This window comes from Nyctereutes procyonoides, unplaced genomic scaffold, assembly GCF_905146905.1.
Source record: "Nyctereutes procyonoides isolate TBG_1078 unplaced genomic scaffold, NYPRO_anot_genome, whole genome shotgun sequence".
Lineage (NCBI taxonomy): Eukaryota > Metazoa > Chordata > Mammalia > Carnivora > Canidae > Nyctereutes > Nyctereutes procyonoides.
Window position 1 is genome coordinate 40,196,151 of NW_026575120.1, and position 17,841 is coordinate 40,213,991.

Below are 17,841 nucleotides of genomic sequence, written 5' to 3' on the forward strand. Positions count from 1 at the left end.
CAAAATCTTTAAAAAAAAAAAAAAAAAAAAAAGACCTGTACTCTTAAAACCACCGAGCCCGAGACCATCACAGCAAAAACAAAGATACTGCCACGAACAGAACTGCTGGTGGAAGGGCACTATGGGCCGCAGTGTGACCCCAGTCACATCCTAGGGCGCCTCAAGAACCTAAGATGCGCACATCACCCATGTGTCCGGTGTCCCCCACGCACACCCCCACACTCATGGGCGGCCCAGGTCGTGGCCGTCAGCAGCAGGGGGTCCGGGGCCACAACACCTGGATCGGAGCTACTGCTCCTTTCTTTACCTAAAAGGAGGTTTGTGGTTATTCCTAATTCCCAGAGGTACGAGGACTAGTAAGCTGACACGCGCGCACTTAGGACGGGGCCTGCCACATGTTCCCTGATCGTGGCTCTGACTGCTGACATTTATCAACCGAAGCAGCAGCCCTGGGTCCACCCTAAAATAAGGTAGGGGACTTCCCCAGCAGCTGCCGGCAGTCTCTTCTGCTCAGTAAGAAACTTCCCAGGAGCTACAGTGACGAGCACCTGCCTGCAGCTCGCAGGCGCCGGTTCCAGAACCCCCGCTGCCCTGTGTTCAAGATCATTAAAAAACGGGAATGAAGTTCGCAGGAACTAGAGGGTCCCGTGGGAGATGCTCATCTTTCTCTCTGCATGAAAGAGGCACCTTGAATATTGTGTGGTGGTAAGACGGAAGGGGCGGATGCCTAAGGGCATGCCCCCTGCCCCGCCCCCAGCCAGTGGGGCGGTGCGTACCTTCTTGGAGCCGCGCTGGATGCTGCAGTTCTTGCAGGACACGTTCTTGCTGTCCCAGTGGTCGGCGGCGCCGCACGTGAGGCACAGGTCGGGGTCGCACTCGCGCACGGCCAGGTAGCACGGGCACTGCTTCGTGTTGCACTGCGCTTTGCAGCGGCACCCGGGAAAGCGGTTTTGACCTTCAGGGACAGGGTGGTCCTCAGGCGGGAACCTCGTGGATCCCACCGCGCACAGCCCTGCGCAGCCCCGAGTCACGCGAGCCTCGACACTGGGTCACCCCAGCCCCTCTGCTCCCCCCCAGCCTCGGACCACGGAGGAAACGGAAGGCACAGGAGGTGTGCCCGGTCACCCCCGAGCTCTCCATCCGGATCTGTTGGGCAGCACGTGTCCCGAAAGCCCTCTGGTTTATACGACAGGCGTGAAGGCAGGGTTTGGTTTGGCCTACGTAACAGTCACGGCTCTCGACCACCCCAAGGGCACAGAGCTCTAGACGCTTGCTCGGTCTCCACGCGGCTGTGCCCTCAGTACCCGCTCATGGCACTACGCTCGCGCCCCGCTGCGCTGACACTTTCTGGGGGCCAGAGGACCTGGGGGCCACCTCCAGATGCCCTCCACGTTCTGTGCCAACTCTGCTATGACTTAACTTACACGATCCAGCTCTAACCTGCCCACAGACCCGCGCCGGCCCCTAGCACACAACCCCTTAATGGGGCCCCATAAATCCCTGTGGGGTAAGTGCACTTCCTAAAAAGGGTACAACAAAGCAAGAGCTGCCATGGCCTTGTTTTGGCTTCCACGGGCTTTGGTCAGCAATTTAAAGCGGCAAGTCACGCAAGTCATCAAAACGAAATACTTACACTCTGAGCTACACTGACAAAACTTCTCACAAAAATTTTGTGCTATCACACAAGGGCACGAACTGTCACAAGGCTGCCGTGGATGGTCACAGGGTTGATAGTTGTAAACGTGGTTAGAGGAGCCGTCTGCGGAAGGAGAGCAGCGCGGGTCAATCCAGAGGCGAGGGAACACGACGCCTGCGAATCCGGCCTTCCCCGCCACCTGCGGGCCGCGGCACGTCCTCCGTCCTCCACACGGTGTGGGTTCCGAGTGACTGGAGACGCCTCCTCCCACCGCCAAGTGCCGGGCAAGGCCAGAGCACTGTCACCCCGGCCCCCAAGCACTTCCGTAACTGGCTGGCCACCCCGCGCCACCCACCCGGAAGTTACTCGGCGGACAGCCTCCCTTTAAGTGGGTTCCGGGAACTGAAGCCAGTTACATCAGAACGTCCCAAACGCTAATCCAGTTACTATTCTTAAACAAACGAGCAGGCATTTCTAAGTCCATTATGAACGGGAGGATGCTAACCCTTTTTCAGCTGTATCTTTCTGCAGTGTGCCGCCCACAACCTGCAAGACACAAAACAGAAGCCATCCTTGTGAGGCTCAGGAGTCGGGTCATGGCACAAACCCAACAAGCTGCCTGCACGAGTCAACACGTGCCCTGAACAGAACCGCACTTTGGATCCAAGGGCAGCCGGCCCCCGCCGCCGGGTTGGGGCCACAGACCCCTCCCGCCACCCAAAATCTGCAAATAACTTTTGACTCCCCAACACTTACCTCCTGCTAGCCCGTGGCCCGTAAGCCTTACTGATGCCTGGTTAGGACGGATTTTCTACGTCCTACGTATCTATACTGTGTTCTTACAATAAAGTAAGCCAGAGAGAAGAAACTGTTGAGAAAATCCTGAGAAAATACATTGGCGGTACCAGAAAACCCAAGTTAAGCGGCCCCGTGTCGGAGGCTCAGCTGTGACCGCAAGGAGGACTCCCCCGACCCGGGCTCCTGGGGACGGGAGGAGCCTGAGGTAGTACCGTCTCTCTAATTCAGGCATCTTTAACCACTGACAGGGCTGCATGATCAAACGTCAACCAAGAAACTCAGCTGGTCCGACCACAGCTAAGTTCTTCCGGTTCTAAATTAGCCACCTCCCGAAAGAAAGGGGACATGAGCGGGTGCACAGCTGCGGAGTGCAGTCCTGCACCCCTAGTCGGGGGGGGGGGGGGGGGGGGGCAGGCGGCGCGGTGGGCAGCTCCTCACACAAACCCAAGCGGCCGCGCTCCCTCCTCCCTCAGCGCGCCCGCTTCCAGGGGCGTCAGCGGGGCATCTGTCAAGAACAGAGAACAGACGCCCGGGTGGCCCAGTGGTTGAGCATCTCCCTTTGGCTCAGGGCCTGATCCTGGAGTCCCGGGATCGAGTCCCACATCGGACTCCCCGCAGGGAGCCTGATTCTCCCCCTGCCTGTGTCTGCCTCTCTCTCCGTGTCTCTCGTGAATAAATAAATCTTAAAAAAGAAGTGACTCGCACAAAGAAAATTCAGGCTCCTGGGACTCCAAGCAGCTTGGTGCTCCCATCACCCGCAACACCGCACGCAGGGCACGGGTTCGGTTCGTGCAAGTGGGGCCTGTGGTCAGCAGCCAGTGCAGAGGTTCCCTCAACTGAAGGGCAGCGCGGTGAGCGTCGCTGTCCCGACTCCCCGCACCCCAGGCCACTGCAGGCAGAGGAACAGACTGGAGAGCGTGTGTGGCCACATGACTCTGGCATCCAACCCACAGCAGCAGCCGCCCACCCAGCCTTACCGGTGCTTCCTCTTCTTCTTCCTTGGGGGGGTGTCCACGTCCTCGGCCGGGGCTGGAGCAATGATACTCGACTCTTTGACGCGGAACTCATACACCTGACAAGAGGCGTGGTCACAGGGCTGTGAGCACTGGCGGCTCCGGCAAAGCGCCCCAGACCCGCCCCTGCTGGAAGCTTCTCTGGCCTCTCCGTGCTGCCAGGGGTGGGGGTGCTACCAGGGGCTGGGCCACTCTCAGCAGGCGCCCGAGGCTGACCTGACCCTACTGGGCTGCAGACTCCCCCCGACATATCCATAGTCGTTAGAATCGTTTTCATTCAGGTCCCTCCCAGGGGAAAACACCACCAATCGACTTCTTTTTCGGGACATGAGCAGGAGCACAAGAGGGACCGAGAACGGACTGTTTGGACAGTGACTGCTCATCCCCCATCTCAAGCTCTCAAACTGCTGTGTCAGACGTGCTCACCTGCCGACAAGTCTTGGTCCCGATGAGCCTGGCAATGGCACAGAAATTGTCATAGTAGGTACCGATGAGCACCCGGAACATGGAGGCCTCGGCGCCGCTCCACTCCACGTTCTCGGGAGGCTCAATGTTTGGCTTCATCTTTATTGGCGTTTGACACCGAGAATTTGCTTCTGGAAAACCAAAGTGAAGCACTGGTCAAGAAAGGACGAGTGGAGTTAATAATAAGTAAACCTCGGGGCTGTGCTGAAGAAAAGAGCAGGAAGCGACTTGTGCTGAGAATAAACTCAGCCTGGGACCATCCGCAAGTCTCCCGTGGAGCTCAGGGCTGGTTCCCTTTGACACAACCTTCTAAGATGCTGAGGGGGCGCCTGGCTGGCTCACAGCGGGCTCGTCAGGGCAGCACGTGACCCTGGATCTCGGGGTCGTGACTTCAAGCCTCACGCTGGGTGTAAAGCTTAGTTAATACAGAAATTTTAAATCAAAATGAAAGCTGAGGAGTATCTCCCGTTGCTACTCAGGACGCGAGTTGTGGGCTGAACGGACATGGAAAACCCCAGCAGCAAAACACTGGTCGGGAGTTCCCACGGGCTCTTCTAACCAAAACCACCCCCAGCACAGCCACAGGGTTGACCGGAACGATGCCCTGTCTCAGAGAGACGGAGAAGGACGACACACCGCATCGCTGACCTTCCAGTAGCCGGGCACGTGGTCAGCGCAGGCCAGGCCAGGCTGGGGTTGGGGTCGGAGCGCGGGGCCGGGGTGAGGGCAGAAGGCAGCTCCACACCCCCGAGGGAGTTCTCTGGCCTCGGCCCTCTCTCAGCGAGCACTAACCCAGGGAGCCGAGTTCCAATCCCTCCGGCACCCGCGGCGGGTCTCACCCGAGGAGCTGGAGGTCTCGTCCTTCTTCTCCTCCTCCTCCTTATCGTTGTTCTCCCCGCCCGTCTCAGTTCCCGCTTCCCTGTCACTGTCCGTGTCCTTGGACTCCAGCACGTTAATGGTGGGGGTGCTGGGCCGGCTGCTATTGTTGGGGAGCCGGCCTCTCCTGCGGCCCCCGGGCCGCTTGGGCGGGGTCTTGATGCGCTCGGCAGTGAGGGCAGCCGCAAACTCCTTTGCTCCCTCCTACAAAGTGAAAAATGGAGACATCAAGGTCAAGTTCTTAGACTCATTTTGCTGCATGAGAAAAAAAGGACTGCATAAAGCAAGTTAGTCAATAAATTTATCACATTATCCACTTTTACAAATCATCGTTTGCCTATCTCGATGCTCTTGGTTTTCTATCTGCTTTGGACAGTTTGGAACTTTCAGAAAGGTCAATGTAGATTCTCTGCGCTACGGGAGTATGACATCAGGCAAGATGACTCCATGTGAACTTGGTGAGCCACACTAACTGATTAAAAGTTAAAATGTAATAAAATATTTAAAAATATGTAAGCCTCTTTAAACATGAACTTTTATGAGAAGAATCATAGCTAATGTGCATCCAGAGTCAGACTCTCCGATTTTAGGTTTTCTTAAGATACCGCTCTCTGATAATATTGAAAGTACACAAGCAGAATACAGAACACAGAAGCATGCCAGACTTGTCGCTTCCTGTCTACTGTTTATTCAAACATCCAATTTTTGCCCCGTGACGGATGCACAGCCCCCAGAAGTCGTGAAAGGAGCTTGCAGAGGGAGGCTGTGAGCAGGACATTCTGCATCAGCACATCCGATAATCCAGTCTTACAGAGTATGAACAACAGCAAGATCGTGGATTATAGGGAGACCACAGAAACCTCTTAGACGAGCCAAATAAAATTCTGCCTTGTAGAGAGTATTATAAAACAGTGCTCAAGAATTCCAGGTTCAGTGGCAGGAGAAGGGAGAAGTTTGAGAGCAGCCAACAGTTTTACACTTCATTCTACAGAAACCAAATTGCTTAAAAATAGGATACCTTCTGCAGGTGCCATTCAATGAATCTTCTGTCCAAAATCCAACAGGCAATATATACCCATTTAGTTCCTAGGTAGGAGTGGCTTGGTCCAAAGAGGGGAAAGGGTAAAAATAAGATAGTACCTGTAAAAAACAACTTTTCTACCTCCTATTCTCCTAAACCCTTACCTTTTCTCCATCATTTAAAAAAAAAAAAAAATCTGTGGGACCTACTAGCTGACTCAAACTACCATAGGTCTAGCTCTCGAGAGGGGCCAGGCTCTGAGGAAGGCTCAGGAAGTACTGCCTACAATTAATTACCGAGCTTCTGGGGCCTGAGTGACTGACTACCTGTGCTTCTCACTCTCACAGACTTGGTGGCAGGTGTAAGAGTCCTTGATCCTCAAGGCCCTGAAAGGTTGCGGAACAGACTAACACAGACAGACAAAGGATACGGGATTAATGGAGGCCTGCAATGTGCAGTACACAGCAGCTAGGAAGGAGACCGCCCGGGTGAGGATCTCTGCCTAGAGTATGGCCGAGGCACAGGAGCAACAAACAGTGCCAACGCTGCCTTCATGGACCTCGCCACAGTTCACCACAAAACTCCTCAAATGCCCTCTGGATCACGCAGCACCCGAGCTTACCAAGTGCTGGTAACACTGTGGTCCACAAGGTTTGTTGTCTAGAGCTGTTTCTGTGTTCTTCCGCTTGTAAGTATTGGGTGTTGCATGAAATGCTGCAAAATAAACAGAAAACATCCATGTATAATTATATTTACTTTTTCATCTCCACAGTTTCAGTGGAAAAAGCCTATTAATACATTAGAAACTTGCCAATATATTGTTTCCATAACAGAACCTTCCTTCAAAGCTCTCACTGAATCATCTCCATGTTCTCCCTAGACTCAGTGGAACACTGCCACTCCCTCCCCATCAGCCCCTAACCAGGGAGGAAACAGTAAACTCTGGAATAATTAGTCATTGCCCATTTTTCCCCTTACAAGCATAACTGATGCACATAACTCTAAACTCTGATTACGAACATTAAAAGAAATCTTTTTAGACATTTATTTAGTCTTTAATATATCCATAGAAACAACTGATATATCCCCTCTACAAGGAAATCAGATTTCCTATTTTTACCAGAAGAATTCGGATATCTACAGTTTCTTGATTTCTAAAGAAAGGTTAGTAATCAGCTTGTCAAAATGGAGAAATAAAGGACAGCACTTGTTAAAAACTAGTTTTTAAAAGTAAAGAGGACAGGGTGCGCCTGGGCAGCTCAGTCTAAGCAGCTGACTCTTGATTTTGGCTCAGGTCATAATCTCGGGGTCATGGGATGGAGCCCGGCGTCAGGCTCCACACTCAGCGGGGAGTCTGCTTCTCTCCGTCTCCCTCTCCCTCTCCCACTCCACTTGCACAGTCTCTCTAAAATAAATCGGTAAAAATAAAGAGGACAAGGGCGCATCTGGCTGACTCAGTGGGAAGAGCATGCAGCTCTTGAACTCAGGGTCATGAGTTCATGGTGTGGAGACTAAATAGATAAAACTTTTAAATAAATAAAGAGGACAGCCTCAGACTACTGAAATTCCATTTCTCCAAATCAGACACAATTCAAGAATCTAGTGAGAGCTTGCGGTCACTACCCTTCTCTAGAAAACACGTGGTCACATAAAAACAGGTTCTAGAAAGAAAAGTCTCTGAAACTTAAAATCCCCAAATAATGTGGCAACAAAAAGATTCAAATTCTAGTACACGGGTGAACTAAGTGTGAATGCACAGAGGTGAGAACTTGCAGAAACCCTCGAGAAAGTCTGCTTCCAGCTACCAAGGCAAACACTAGAAATGCCCTGCTCAGAATTACACAAGATGAAAATGTCTTAATTTAGATAAAAACAGGTGACATATTCACGAAACCATTTTAAAAACCTCTGCAGCAACACCCGGGTGGTTCAGTCGGTTAAGCACCTAACTTGTGATTTCAGCTCAGGTCCTGATCTGGTGAGTCATGGGCTCCGTGCTCAGCGCAGAGTCTATTTGAGATTCTCTCCCCTGCCTCTGCCCCTCCTCCAACTCAAGCACATGCTCTCTCCCAGCCCCCAAAAAAATCTTTAAAAAAAAAAAAAAAAGCCTGTAATTTAAATGAGAAATACAGACTGATGAGGGAAATAAGGAAAAAAAGACAAAGCTATGTCTCTGAAGTAGAAATTCAAGGTTCAAATTTTGTTTCAAGTATGTATTAGATTTCCCTGGAATGAGAGACTGATGCCACGACTGATTTCACAATGGATTACGTTTCTGAACACGTGAGGACCTCTAAAATACAAAGTCTGAGCGCGGAAAAGGTTATGGTCACATCAGCAGCAAGGAATTCCATCAATCCAAAAAACAAGTTCGTTCTCAGCCGGTTAGCAGCACATACTAAGTGATATCAATTTGGCAAAATTCATTTTTAGTGTGGATGTTCCCCTATTTATATAGGCTGACGTTCTCGATTTCACCTGATTCAGTGAATAATACAAAGGCACGTATGTATCTATAGGCACACAAACACAGGTGAGGACAGTAGCCCCTTGCTGGTCCTGAGCTGGGAGATACAGAAGAGCAAAGTACAAAGTAACAGAACACAGAACACTCAACAAGCCAAGTTCTGGCTCTAAAGGAAGAATTAACACGCTAATAATAATCAAAGATACTTTGATGATCACCAAAGGCAAAAATTTTTTTAAGTACTATTCTTAATTTCACATTGCATTTAGCTCAAGAGAAACTATTTGCACTACTAGACTTTCTCAGCAGAATTTCAAACTTCAATTATTTAAGAAACCCTCTTTGAGAAATGTCTTTGACTATTTGAGATTTTCAGAATACTTAATATTTTCACCATGAAATACTAATACTTCAAATAAGTTACAAAAATATTTTTAAGCTTAATGAGGGGAAAAATTATATTATCTGATCAAGAAAATTATTTTTTTAATTTATTTTATTTTTTAGATTATTTATTTATGATAGTCACAAGAAAATTATTATTAAGAAAATTTAAGCAAGGTGCTTTTTAAAAAAATTTACAAAAAAGAGAACATGGAATGTTGATAGGTTTTGTTTTGTTCTATTTTAATTTCAAAAGGCAACATATAAAATCTTGATGAAAAATCTCATCTAAAAGGTTTTCAGGCAAAGGTAAAAAACCCTGTTATAATACACAGTTCCAGCCATTCCCTATATCCCTGTGAGCAAACTGGCATAAATGGCTAAAAATATCAAGTAGACCCCCAGAATCTTTTAATGTTTCACCAAAATAATGATGCCTCAAGCACAGAACTGGGGAACCAGAGAATTACAGAGAACAAACCTCAGCAATCACCTAGTTCCAGTGGTGACTTTACAAAATAGAAAACAGGACTAAACAGAATCATTTGTGTAGGTAGTTAGCTGGCAGCAGGTGTGCCAAGGCTTGTCCCAAGGAGGAAGAGCCACCTCCCCTCTCTGTAATGCAACACTTCTCTTAAATACTTCTTCAGCTCATTGTCATATAATAAATGACAAAATTAATGAACACAGATCAATACAAAGTGTCAGTTTTATACATTAACTTCTGCTCAAAGTACTGATCCTGTTTGCTCAGATTAGAAATTGGTATTAAGGGCAGCCCCAGTGGCCCAGCGGTTTGGCTCCGCCTTTGGCCCAGGGCGTGATCCTGGAGACCCGGGATCGAGTCCCACGTCAGGCTCCCTGCATGGAGCCTGCTTCTCCCTCTGCCTGTGTCTCTTCCGTGAATAAATAAGTAAAATCTTTAAAAGGGGGGGAGGAGGTTGGTATTAATAATAATTCTTACTGAAGGGCGCCTGGGTGGCTCAGTTGGTTGAGTGTCCGACTCTTGGTTTTGGCTCTGGTCATGATCTCAGGGATGTGGGATTGAGTTTAGCAGGAAGCCTGCTTGAGAATTCTCTCCCCTGCCCCTCTCCCCACAAATGTGCATCCCTCATTCTCTCTCTCAAATAAATCTTTAAAAAAAAAAAAAACTTCTTACTGAATATACTTATACTTGGAATCACATAAATTCTTGCGTATATCACACATTTCAGACTTCTAATGCTAAGTACCTTAGAGAAAGTGTCAATATTCAGAGCACAGAGTAGTAATAACAGGCAGTTGCTGCAGCTAACAGTAAACCTCCTGTGTTCCAAGCACACACTAAGAGGCTTATGCATTACCTCATTTAATGTCCACAAAATCCCCCAGAGATTAGGTGTTAACCCTCATCCCCATTTTACAGACAAGAAAAACTGAGATTGAGGGAGGTAAGTCCCTCTAATTACATGGTAAACATGAATTCAGTATATCGAATTTTAATCATTACACATCTGAAATACTAAAAAAGTGAACCATTAACTACAAACTTTGGAATACTGTTTCTGAAATTCTAACCATTATAATGTTAAGAACTCTACAACACGCATTAATACACATTCCAAAAAGGATAAACAGACTTTTTATATAATATCAGAAATGACAGAGTTGGGTTTTATGCTTAAAATGGATTCTTCTGTAGGCCATGCACGTGACAGAAAATCGAGCAAAACATTTATTCTAAGGCTCTATTTTTTTTATCCTATTTAAGCACATAAAATTTCCCAACTTTAATTTCCCAGCCTGCCTTCCTTCCCTCCTTGGATCAGAAAGGTGTTACTTCTCCAAACCCACCCACAGTCAACTGAGGAGCTGACCCCTGGTTCCTCTAACAAGTGTCAAAAGACATACCAAGCAGCCAATTTTAGGCTGAGGCTTTTTATAAAGAAATTACACGATTCCAAATTTGCAGAACAGCCTGATTCCAATTTACAAAATGATCATGGTCTAAAAGTTATTTGGAATACAAAGTGGGATTCATTCCCAAACCAAAACCATTTATCCTTCAAGGTTCATTAGAATACACAAGTCCCTCTAACAGAAAAGATCCAAGGTCATATACTGAGCTGCTGGCTCAGATGAACTGCCAAACCCCTACTATCAAAACATATTCCTTACAGATAAAAATGGTAGACAGTCCTAACACTTACATAACTAATTATCACACAGAAATAATAAAAATACATAACATCCAAAAAGGCTCTTTCACCTATAAGTTTAACAAATTCTCTCAAACAAGGAGTTAAAAACACAAAACATTCCTTAAAAATAATACCAAATATCAGAACCTAAGAGGTTGGAACAGTCCTCTAGAGACAATTCACCACGTGTTAACCACATATATCCAAAAAACAGAGGGAAGAATGAGAACAATGCAAAAATCACATTCATAAAGAGAAAAATAGTAAAACTAATACAGTAGCTCAGAAAAGTACACACAAGCAGATTTTAAAAATAAAATATAAAAACCACTTAAGCTTATCAAGAAAAACGAGAGAAAAAAACATCTGAGCAAGAAAAGAATCATTAGAACACTTAGATCAACTTTAAACAAATAAATTTCAAAACCTGGGTGAAACCGGTAATTCCCAAAAGTGATCCAGAAGCAATAGAAAATCTATCTACTAGTACCAATATTATTTAACGCTGCACTGAAGATGCAAGCCAATGTGATGAGACAAGAAGATAAAGTCCTAATGACTGGAAGCAGAACCTATCAGTAACTGTGTATATAGTTTACTTACATAGCTGGAAAACTCAAGTAAGAATCCACTGAGAAACTATCATAAACAAAGACAACTGAGTATGGTATCAAGGTATAAAATATATAAAATTCAATGAGAAAAAGCCAGCAACAACCTATTAATAGCTAGAGATCATCTTAAGAAAGAACACACAAGAGCTACATGAAGAAAATCTGAGGTTAGTAAATGACACAAAATGAAACTTGGTCATATGGCTACATTTAAACACTTAACTGAAGTGCCCCCTTAATCCTCATTTTAAAATGTCAGTTTCCCCTTAGGTAATTAATAAATCGAATGAGGTTCCAATAAACATACTACCTGAACTTTTTTTTAATTAGATCAACTAAAGATTCTAAAATTTACATGAAAAAACAAGCAAGAATGCCCAGGAGATCAATGAATAAAGCCTCCTAGACAGAAAGACCCAAGGAACAAATGCAAAGAAAAAAGACCCAAGCAAACATGGTGATGGGTGATGAAGACGGCATGGCGTCGCAGTGAAAGGGGAATTTTTTGGTAAGTGGTATGGAAACAGCTTGGTAGCCTTGGAGGTGGGGAGGAGGAGTGGATCCAAAATTCTGTAAGAATAAAACTCCAGTCACCCAAAATTAGATGCAAAAGAACGAAGCCTATCCAAACACAGGGGCCTGGGTTAACCTGCGCTCGTGGGAAGTGCTACACAGGAACAGCCATGGTCATGGTCATTCACTGCAGCGCTATTACAGCAAGAGGCACAAAACCATCCCAATGCTGGCCGCCCCTCAGCAATCAGTTCAGTAAGTCCTCCCACCTCCTACAGTGGAAGACAACGCAGCTCTCCGGAGAGGAATAAGACCTACCAAGATTAAGTCAAAACAGGGAAAAGCCTGAATAGCATGGCACCTTTTTAATAGGATAGTCAGAAAAAGAAGACTATCTTTGCATTTTGCCAGAAAAAAAACTATAGAAACACAGAGGAACTGACATTAGTGGTTTAAGGATGGGGGCAGAAGTGGCAGGGAGTGGCAGGGACAGGGCACTGGACACCTTTTAATACATTTCTGAAACGTGTATCATGTGACTGATGTTCTGTTTAAACAGTGTTTTTGTTTTTTGTTGTTATTGTTTAAACAGTGTTAACTAAAAACAAGCCAGATACTGTTTTAAGTATTTTACACAGAGTACTAAATTTAATCCCCACAACCAACAGCTTATGACCTACTGTATTATTCTCCTCTGACATAGACAAAACCAAAATTAAAGCACAAAATGCTGTATTTAACATATTTTTTTTTATTTATGATAGTCATAGAGAGAGAGAGAGAGAGAGAGAGAGAGAGAGGCAGAGACAAGGCAGAGACATAGGCAGAGGGAGAAGCAGGCTCCATGCACCAGGAGCCCGACGTGGGATTCGATCCCGGGTCTCCAGGATCGCGCCCTGGGCCAAAGGCAGGCGCCAAACCGCTGCGCCACCCAGGGATTTCCCCCCCTTTTAAATTTTTTTTTATTATTTATTTATGATAGTCATACAGAGAGAGAGAGAGAGAGGCAGAGACAAGGCAGAGACATAGGCAGAGGGAGAATAACATGTGTTTAATAATGTATTTACTGACTCATTTTACTGAGGAAAAACCTACGTTGTGGGATATTTTGTCAAGGATAATGCAATGCAATGAGTACTGTGGAATCATTAAGGCTAAATTATGAAGAGACCCCACTGCTCCCGAGTGCTCCAAATGAACAGTCTGCCATTCCACAGAAGCAAACTTCACTAAAGTGAACTAATAATCTATCTTCTATCTCCCCAGCCTGCATAAGGAGATAAATACTCAAATCTGAAGACCACAATGAAGTAACTTTTATAATAAATGTTCAAAAGTAGTATCCTACTTCCTTTGTCTGTACAGAAAGGTACAAGAAATGTTACATCTATCAACAAATTGGAGGAACCATTTCACGACTTCAAGCAGAGGTTCCACCCAACTTTTTTGTGATGGTGGTAACTGAATGCAGTTTATATTATTTTTAATAAAAATTGAGCATAGTTTATAAAACGACTGTGTTAAAGGCAAATTAAATGCAATTCAAGGCAACTATTTCAAGGGCTGTATGAAGACAATACTGACGCTTCGTATTTGTCCAATGGCTGGCATACCAGAGATTATTAAAACTACCAAATCATCAAGACTAGGAAGGTACTAGGTTTAACCACATAGCAAGGACATGGGAAATATAATAATTCTAAAAATCTACTTGAAATTTTTCTAATTGAAGGTTAACTACACCACTAATACTACACACTCTCTCTCTCTCTCTTAAACCATTTCCAGGTCATGATACATGATACATATCACATAACAAAGTATGAGATACAGCAAATATAAGGTGATAGTGCAAAACTCACAAGACGTTGTCTGCTTGGGCAGGCTAATGAATATTAAGAGGTACCACTGGATAACGAGGGAGAAAATTCAGAAATACAGAAATACAGAATTTTCTGTAAAAGCCAGCCATAGGAACTCAAAAGGGCAAAGCACTGCTAAGGGCCACTCAGTATAGCGTAGCCAACTTTACATAGGTCTGGCCATAGATGGTTGCACTAAAATGTATTCTGGAAAAAGCTAACCTTTATTAAAGCAAACTCTGCTTAGGAAACCAAAGAGATATCAAGTATGTTTTCAAAACAAGCACCTCAAAAAAAGTTGGTGCTTTTTAAACTGTGCTTAAAAAATTCCCATTACCTGGAAAAAATGTCCTAAGAAACCTAAGAAATCTCATTCCCCAGCAATGTCAGAAAAGCAAAGTAACATTGTTATGTGACAGACTTAAATTTCATTTACAACATTTTATGCTTTCCCTATATTCAAATGCAGATTTTTTTTTTTTTTGAGAGAGAGCCAGAGTGAGAGTGCGTGCGCACAGGGAGGGAGGGCAAGGGGGGCGGATGGGTCACAGACAGAGGGAGAGACTCTCCAGCAGACTCTCCGCTGAGTGCACAGCCAGATGTGCGCTCAATCCCAGGAACCTGAGACCATGACCTGAGCCAAACATAAAGAGCCAGACGCTTAACCGACTGAGCCACCCAGGCGCCCCCAAATACAGATATTTTTTAAAGTAACTTTCTCAGAGGACACCCCCCCCCCAAAAAAAAAAAAGAATACTAAATAGACAAGAACATATATAAGCATCTTTTCAGCCGATTTCTTAGTCAACAAATATGTTCATCAATGTCGCAGTGTTGCTCTAGGCTATCAGCGAGTTCACAGTAATAGCTTTATTACAAAACAACTGCTTGGTTAGCATTTATGGAAAAACCACTGACCTGTATTCCAAATTAGCGGGCGACAGGCGGTCCAAATTAAATACATGTAGAAGAACTTCACAGCAACCCTCAGGCAACAAAGTACGTAAGAACAATACTCTGACACTAACATACTTTTCAATCATAACTGCCAGATTAAATGATAAATTCTAGTTATAACAAATGACAGGACTCTCCAAGTTGCTTTAAGACATAATTCCACAACAAAGATAGAAAAAGAAAACGTACAATAACTGCACTTACGATGTAGGAAGCAGTCATATTTAAAACATCGCCTACAGAAAAGCGTATGAAATGAATGCAAGCTTTGCTCCCTCTGAACAGATTTAGCATTTGGTCCATCGATGTTCGGGGTACATTCAGGAGGAAGCGCACCTGGGAGCTGCTGCTCGGTGAGCTCTTTATACCTGACATTGACCAAGAAAAACGCAAGTGAAGCTGCAGCAAAACCTGCTTCTCTGAAAATACAGTTTCTCAAAGGTGCCATGTATTATCTGGGATGTTCGCCTTGCCCACAACACACTAGTAAAGGTCTAACCTTCAACGATCTTGATGGAGATGAAGAGCCAATTAAAATTATGCATATGGCGTATCAAGAGACAAGTTCACAGAAAGGATGCAGATCGTGGAAAGTGTCACCATATGAATCAAAATAAATTTCAATGACACTAACGTTTCTACAAGTGTCCAAATTCTCCTCTCCGCGTACTACGGTCAACGAAGTTGTGTGCTTGCTCTCCCTACAGTAAGTGTCCTGCAGCAGAGCACCACACACAGCTTCGAGAACCCCGTGGCGCTGTCAACCAAGGAAGCCCAGGGGCTCACCGGCTACATTGGTTCCGTTTCTCGTCAACCGCAATGCTGAGCTAACATACCATACAAGGCAAGACTGCCTCAAAAGAACAACTCTTACTTTTCCTTTAGTTCTTCTGCTGTGCCCTTATCTGGAAACATTGAGGAAATGGCTTCAAAAATTTTATCAGAAGGAAATTTCCGAGGTGGGCGGCTTTCTTTATCTAAATGGGGAAATATGAAAGGGAAAAAAGATGAAAGCAAACAAGTTTTCAAACCTTCCTTCTCCATGCAACCACATCTAACAAAGTGGATTTCCTAAGAAACTATCATCTCCATGTTTCACTTACTTCTGACTATGTTACATGTATCCACGGAGTGCGGGTGGCCAAACAAAAAACTCAAAATCGAATACAGAAAGTTTTTGGTGCACCGGAAGGCAAGAGACCCAGGTTCTAATCCCGGCTGGGCCACTGACTGGGTCTGTGACCTTGCCTGGCCACTACCCACGGGGGTCAGTTTCTTCAGTGTAAAATGAAGGAAAGGAACACGTGATCACTGCCTGTTACATCAACATTGTGCTTCTCTCAGATTGCAGTTTTCCCCCCGCATTTTTCTATGCTATTTAACAATGAACTCTGCCTGTCTCCGACTATGGGCTCTGGTCTGGGGTCCTCTAGCTTTCTGATAAGCCATCACTAGCATAGGGGTTAAAAGCCTGGGCTCTCCGGTCAGTTGGAGGAGTTACCGTCAGAATGTTCTGGGCTGTTTCTTCCCAGTAATATTAAATTAAATAAGTTACTTAACTGCACTGAGCCCATCGCTTCAACCATAAGAGAGAGATGATGACAACAGCCATACTGTGGGGCATTACGAGGAGTAAATGAGCTGGTGCAGCACATAAAGTGACTGGCACACTCACTGCCTGTAGGTAATCAATGATCAAGGTAGTCAATGATCAATATGTTATGTCATAATGATGATTATGATGATTACCCAGCAAAATCCCAAAAACAGAGTAACATTCTTTTCGTCAGCCAAAGGAAATAAAGACACCCAAATACAGGATATGTTACATTTTGATTCTATTACATATTGATAGGATATTTCAGAAAAGAAAAAAGAAAAAGAGAAAGAAGGAATTAATAACAATTTGTGATTTTTTGTTTTTGAGAAATGCTGTCATGGCTACACACAAACCTAATAAACAGACATACCATCTCTGTTCTCCTCTAGATCTTTCTGTTTTTCTTCTCTTTCATCAGGATCATCTCCATCATCATCATCATCATCATCATTGTATTGACCAAGAGCATTCACCAACTCCACAAAAATTTCATCATTTATAAACCCACATTCTGAAATTCATCAAGTCAAATATCAGAAATACACAGAGGGAAGTAGTAATGATAAAACTTTATGTATGCCTTTTCTAATCTGGAAGAAGAGCCAGGGCCTATTAATTAACACTAGAACACTGTAGTTAAAATGAGGCAGGAGGATCATTTTCAAGACCGGCCAGAGGCAAAGTTAGGAGGAATTTCTCTTCAAAATCGGTCATTTTCTCTTTGCTCACACCTTCCCCCAATACCCGCTGCTATACCCATATACTCTAGAAATTGTGGCCTCAGCCTCCTTCCAACAATGCATGTGAAGACGCCATCTCCCCAAGAAAGGGACAGTGATGATGATGTTACACATGCTCCCCTCCTGCCAGACACTCTGACGGGTCTCCTGGACGTGAAGCACAGCAGCTGTGACCACAGAGACGGAAGTGCAGGTCCTGCAGCAGCTAAGTGGGACATATTTCTGAGCACAGGGCCTTCTGTAGCACATGTATCACATAAGCAGAGCCCTGATCCTAATTTTACTATGAAGGAATCTTAAAATCTACATACACTCAAACAACTCTATTTACATGTTACTGGCATTATAATTTATGTGATAACCAACTGCGCATCTTTTAAGTATCAAAAAAGATTCTTCAATTTAAAAATAGAGAAAACATTAAAATGTTTAGGACTGAAAACAGGCCCTGGCCACTCCAGCAATAAACTTGCTTTTAATATTAAAAAAAATGTGTTTTTAGTACGTATGCTTAAAAAATTCAAAATATCTTTCAATTCTCTGGCCCCTTTTTTGAAGAGAATAAACACAGGGCTCACCTCTATCCCCATGTACTTTTCCATCATAATTTTTTATTAGTTCTTCAATGAAAGTCCCATCCTGATCTAAAACTTCATCCCCCATATACGGAATGTTATGTAAAACAGTTTCATCTTCCACCTAAAACATAAACATA

At 44.9% G+C, this 17,841-nt stretch overlaps 1 protein-coding gene across 8 annotated transcripts in view; it reads right to left on the minus strand.

The window, feature by feature from the left end:
* EZH2 (enhancer of zeste 2 polycomb repressive complex 2 subunit) overlaps positions 1 to 17,841 on the minus strand; it is a 65,616-nt gene that overhangs the window by 5,334 nt on the left and 42,441 nt on the right. For all 8 annotated transcript variants that reach the window (XM_055334933.1, XM_055334936.1, XM_055334932.1 and 5 more), the window contains 11 exons: positions 17,705 to 17,825; positions 16,757 to 16,897; positions 15,661 to 15,763; positions 14,991 to 15,154; positions 6,432 to 6,523; positions 4,752 to 4,992; positions 3,874 to 4,043; positions 3,412 to 3,506; positions 2,142 to 2,182; positions 1,634 to 1,759; positions 777 to 955 (listed from right to left, as the gene is read on the minus strand). In XM_055334933.1, coding sequence (XP_055190908.1) covers positions 777 to 955; positions 1,634 to 1,759; positions 2,142 to 2,182; positions 3,412 to 3,506; positions 3,874 to 4,043; positions 4,752 to 4,992; positions 6,432 to 6,523; positions 14,991 to 15,154; positions 15,661 to 15,763; positions 16,757 to 16,897; positions 17,705 to 17,825 — 1,473 coding nt within the window. The remainder of the gene's footprint in view (positions 1 to 776; positions 956 to 1,633; positions 1,760 to 2,141; positions 2,183 to 3,411; positions 3,507 to 3,873; positions 4,044 to 4,751; positions 4,993 to 6,431; positions 6,524 to 14,990; positions 15,155 to 15,660; positions 15,764 to 16,756; positions 16,898 to 17,704; positions 17,826 to 17,841) is intronic.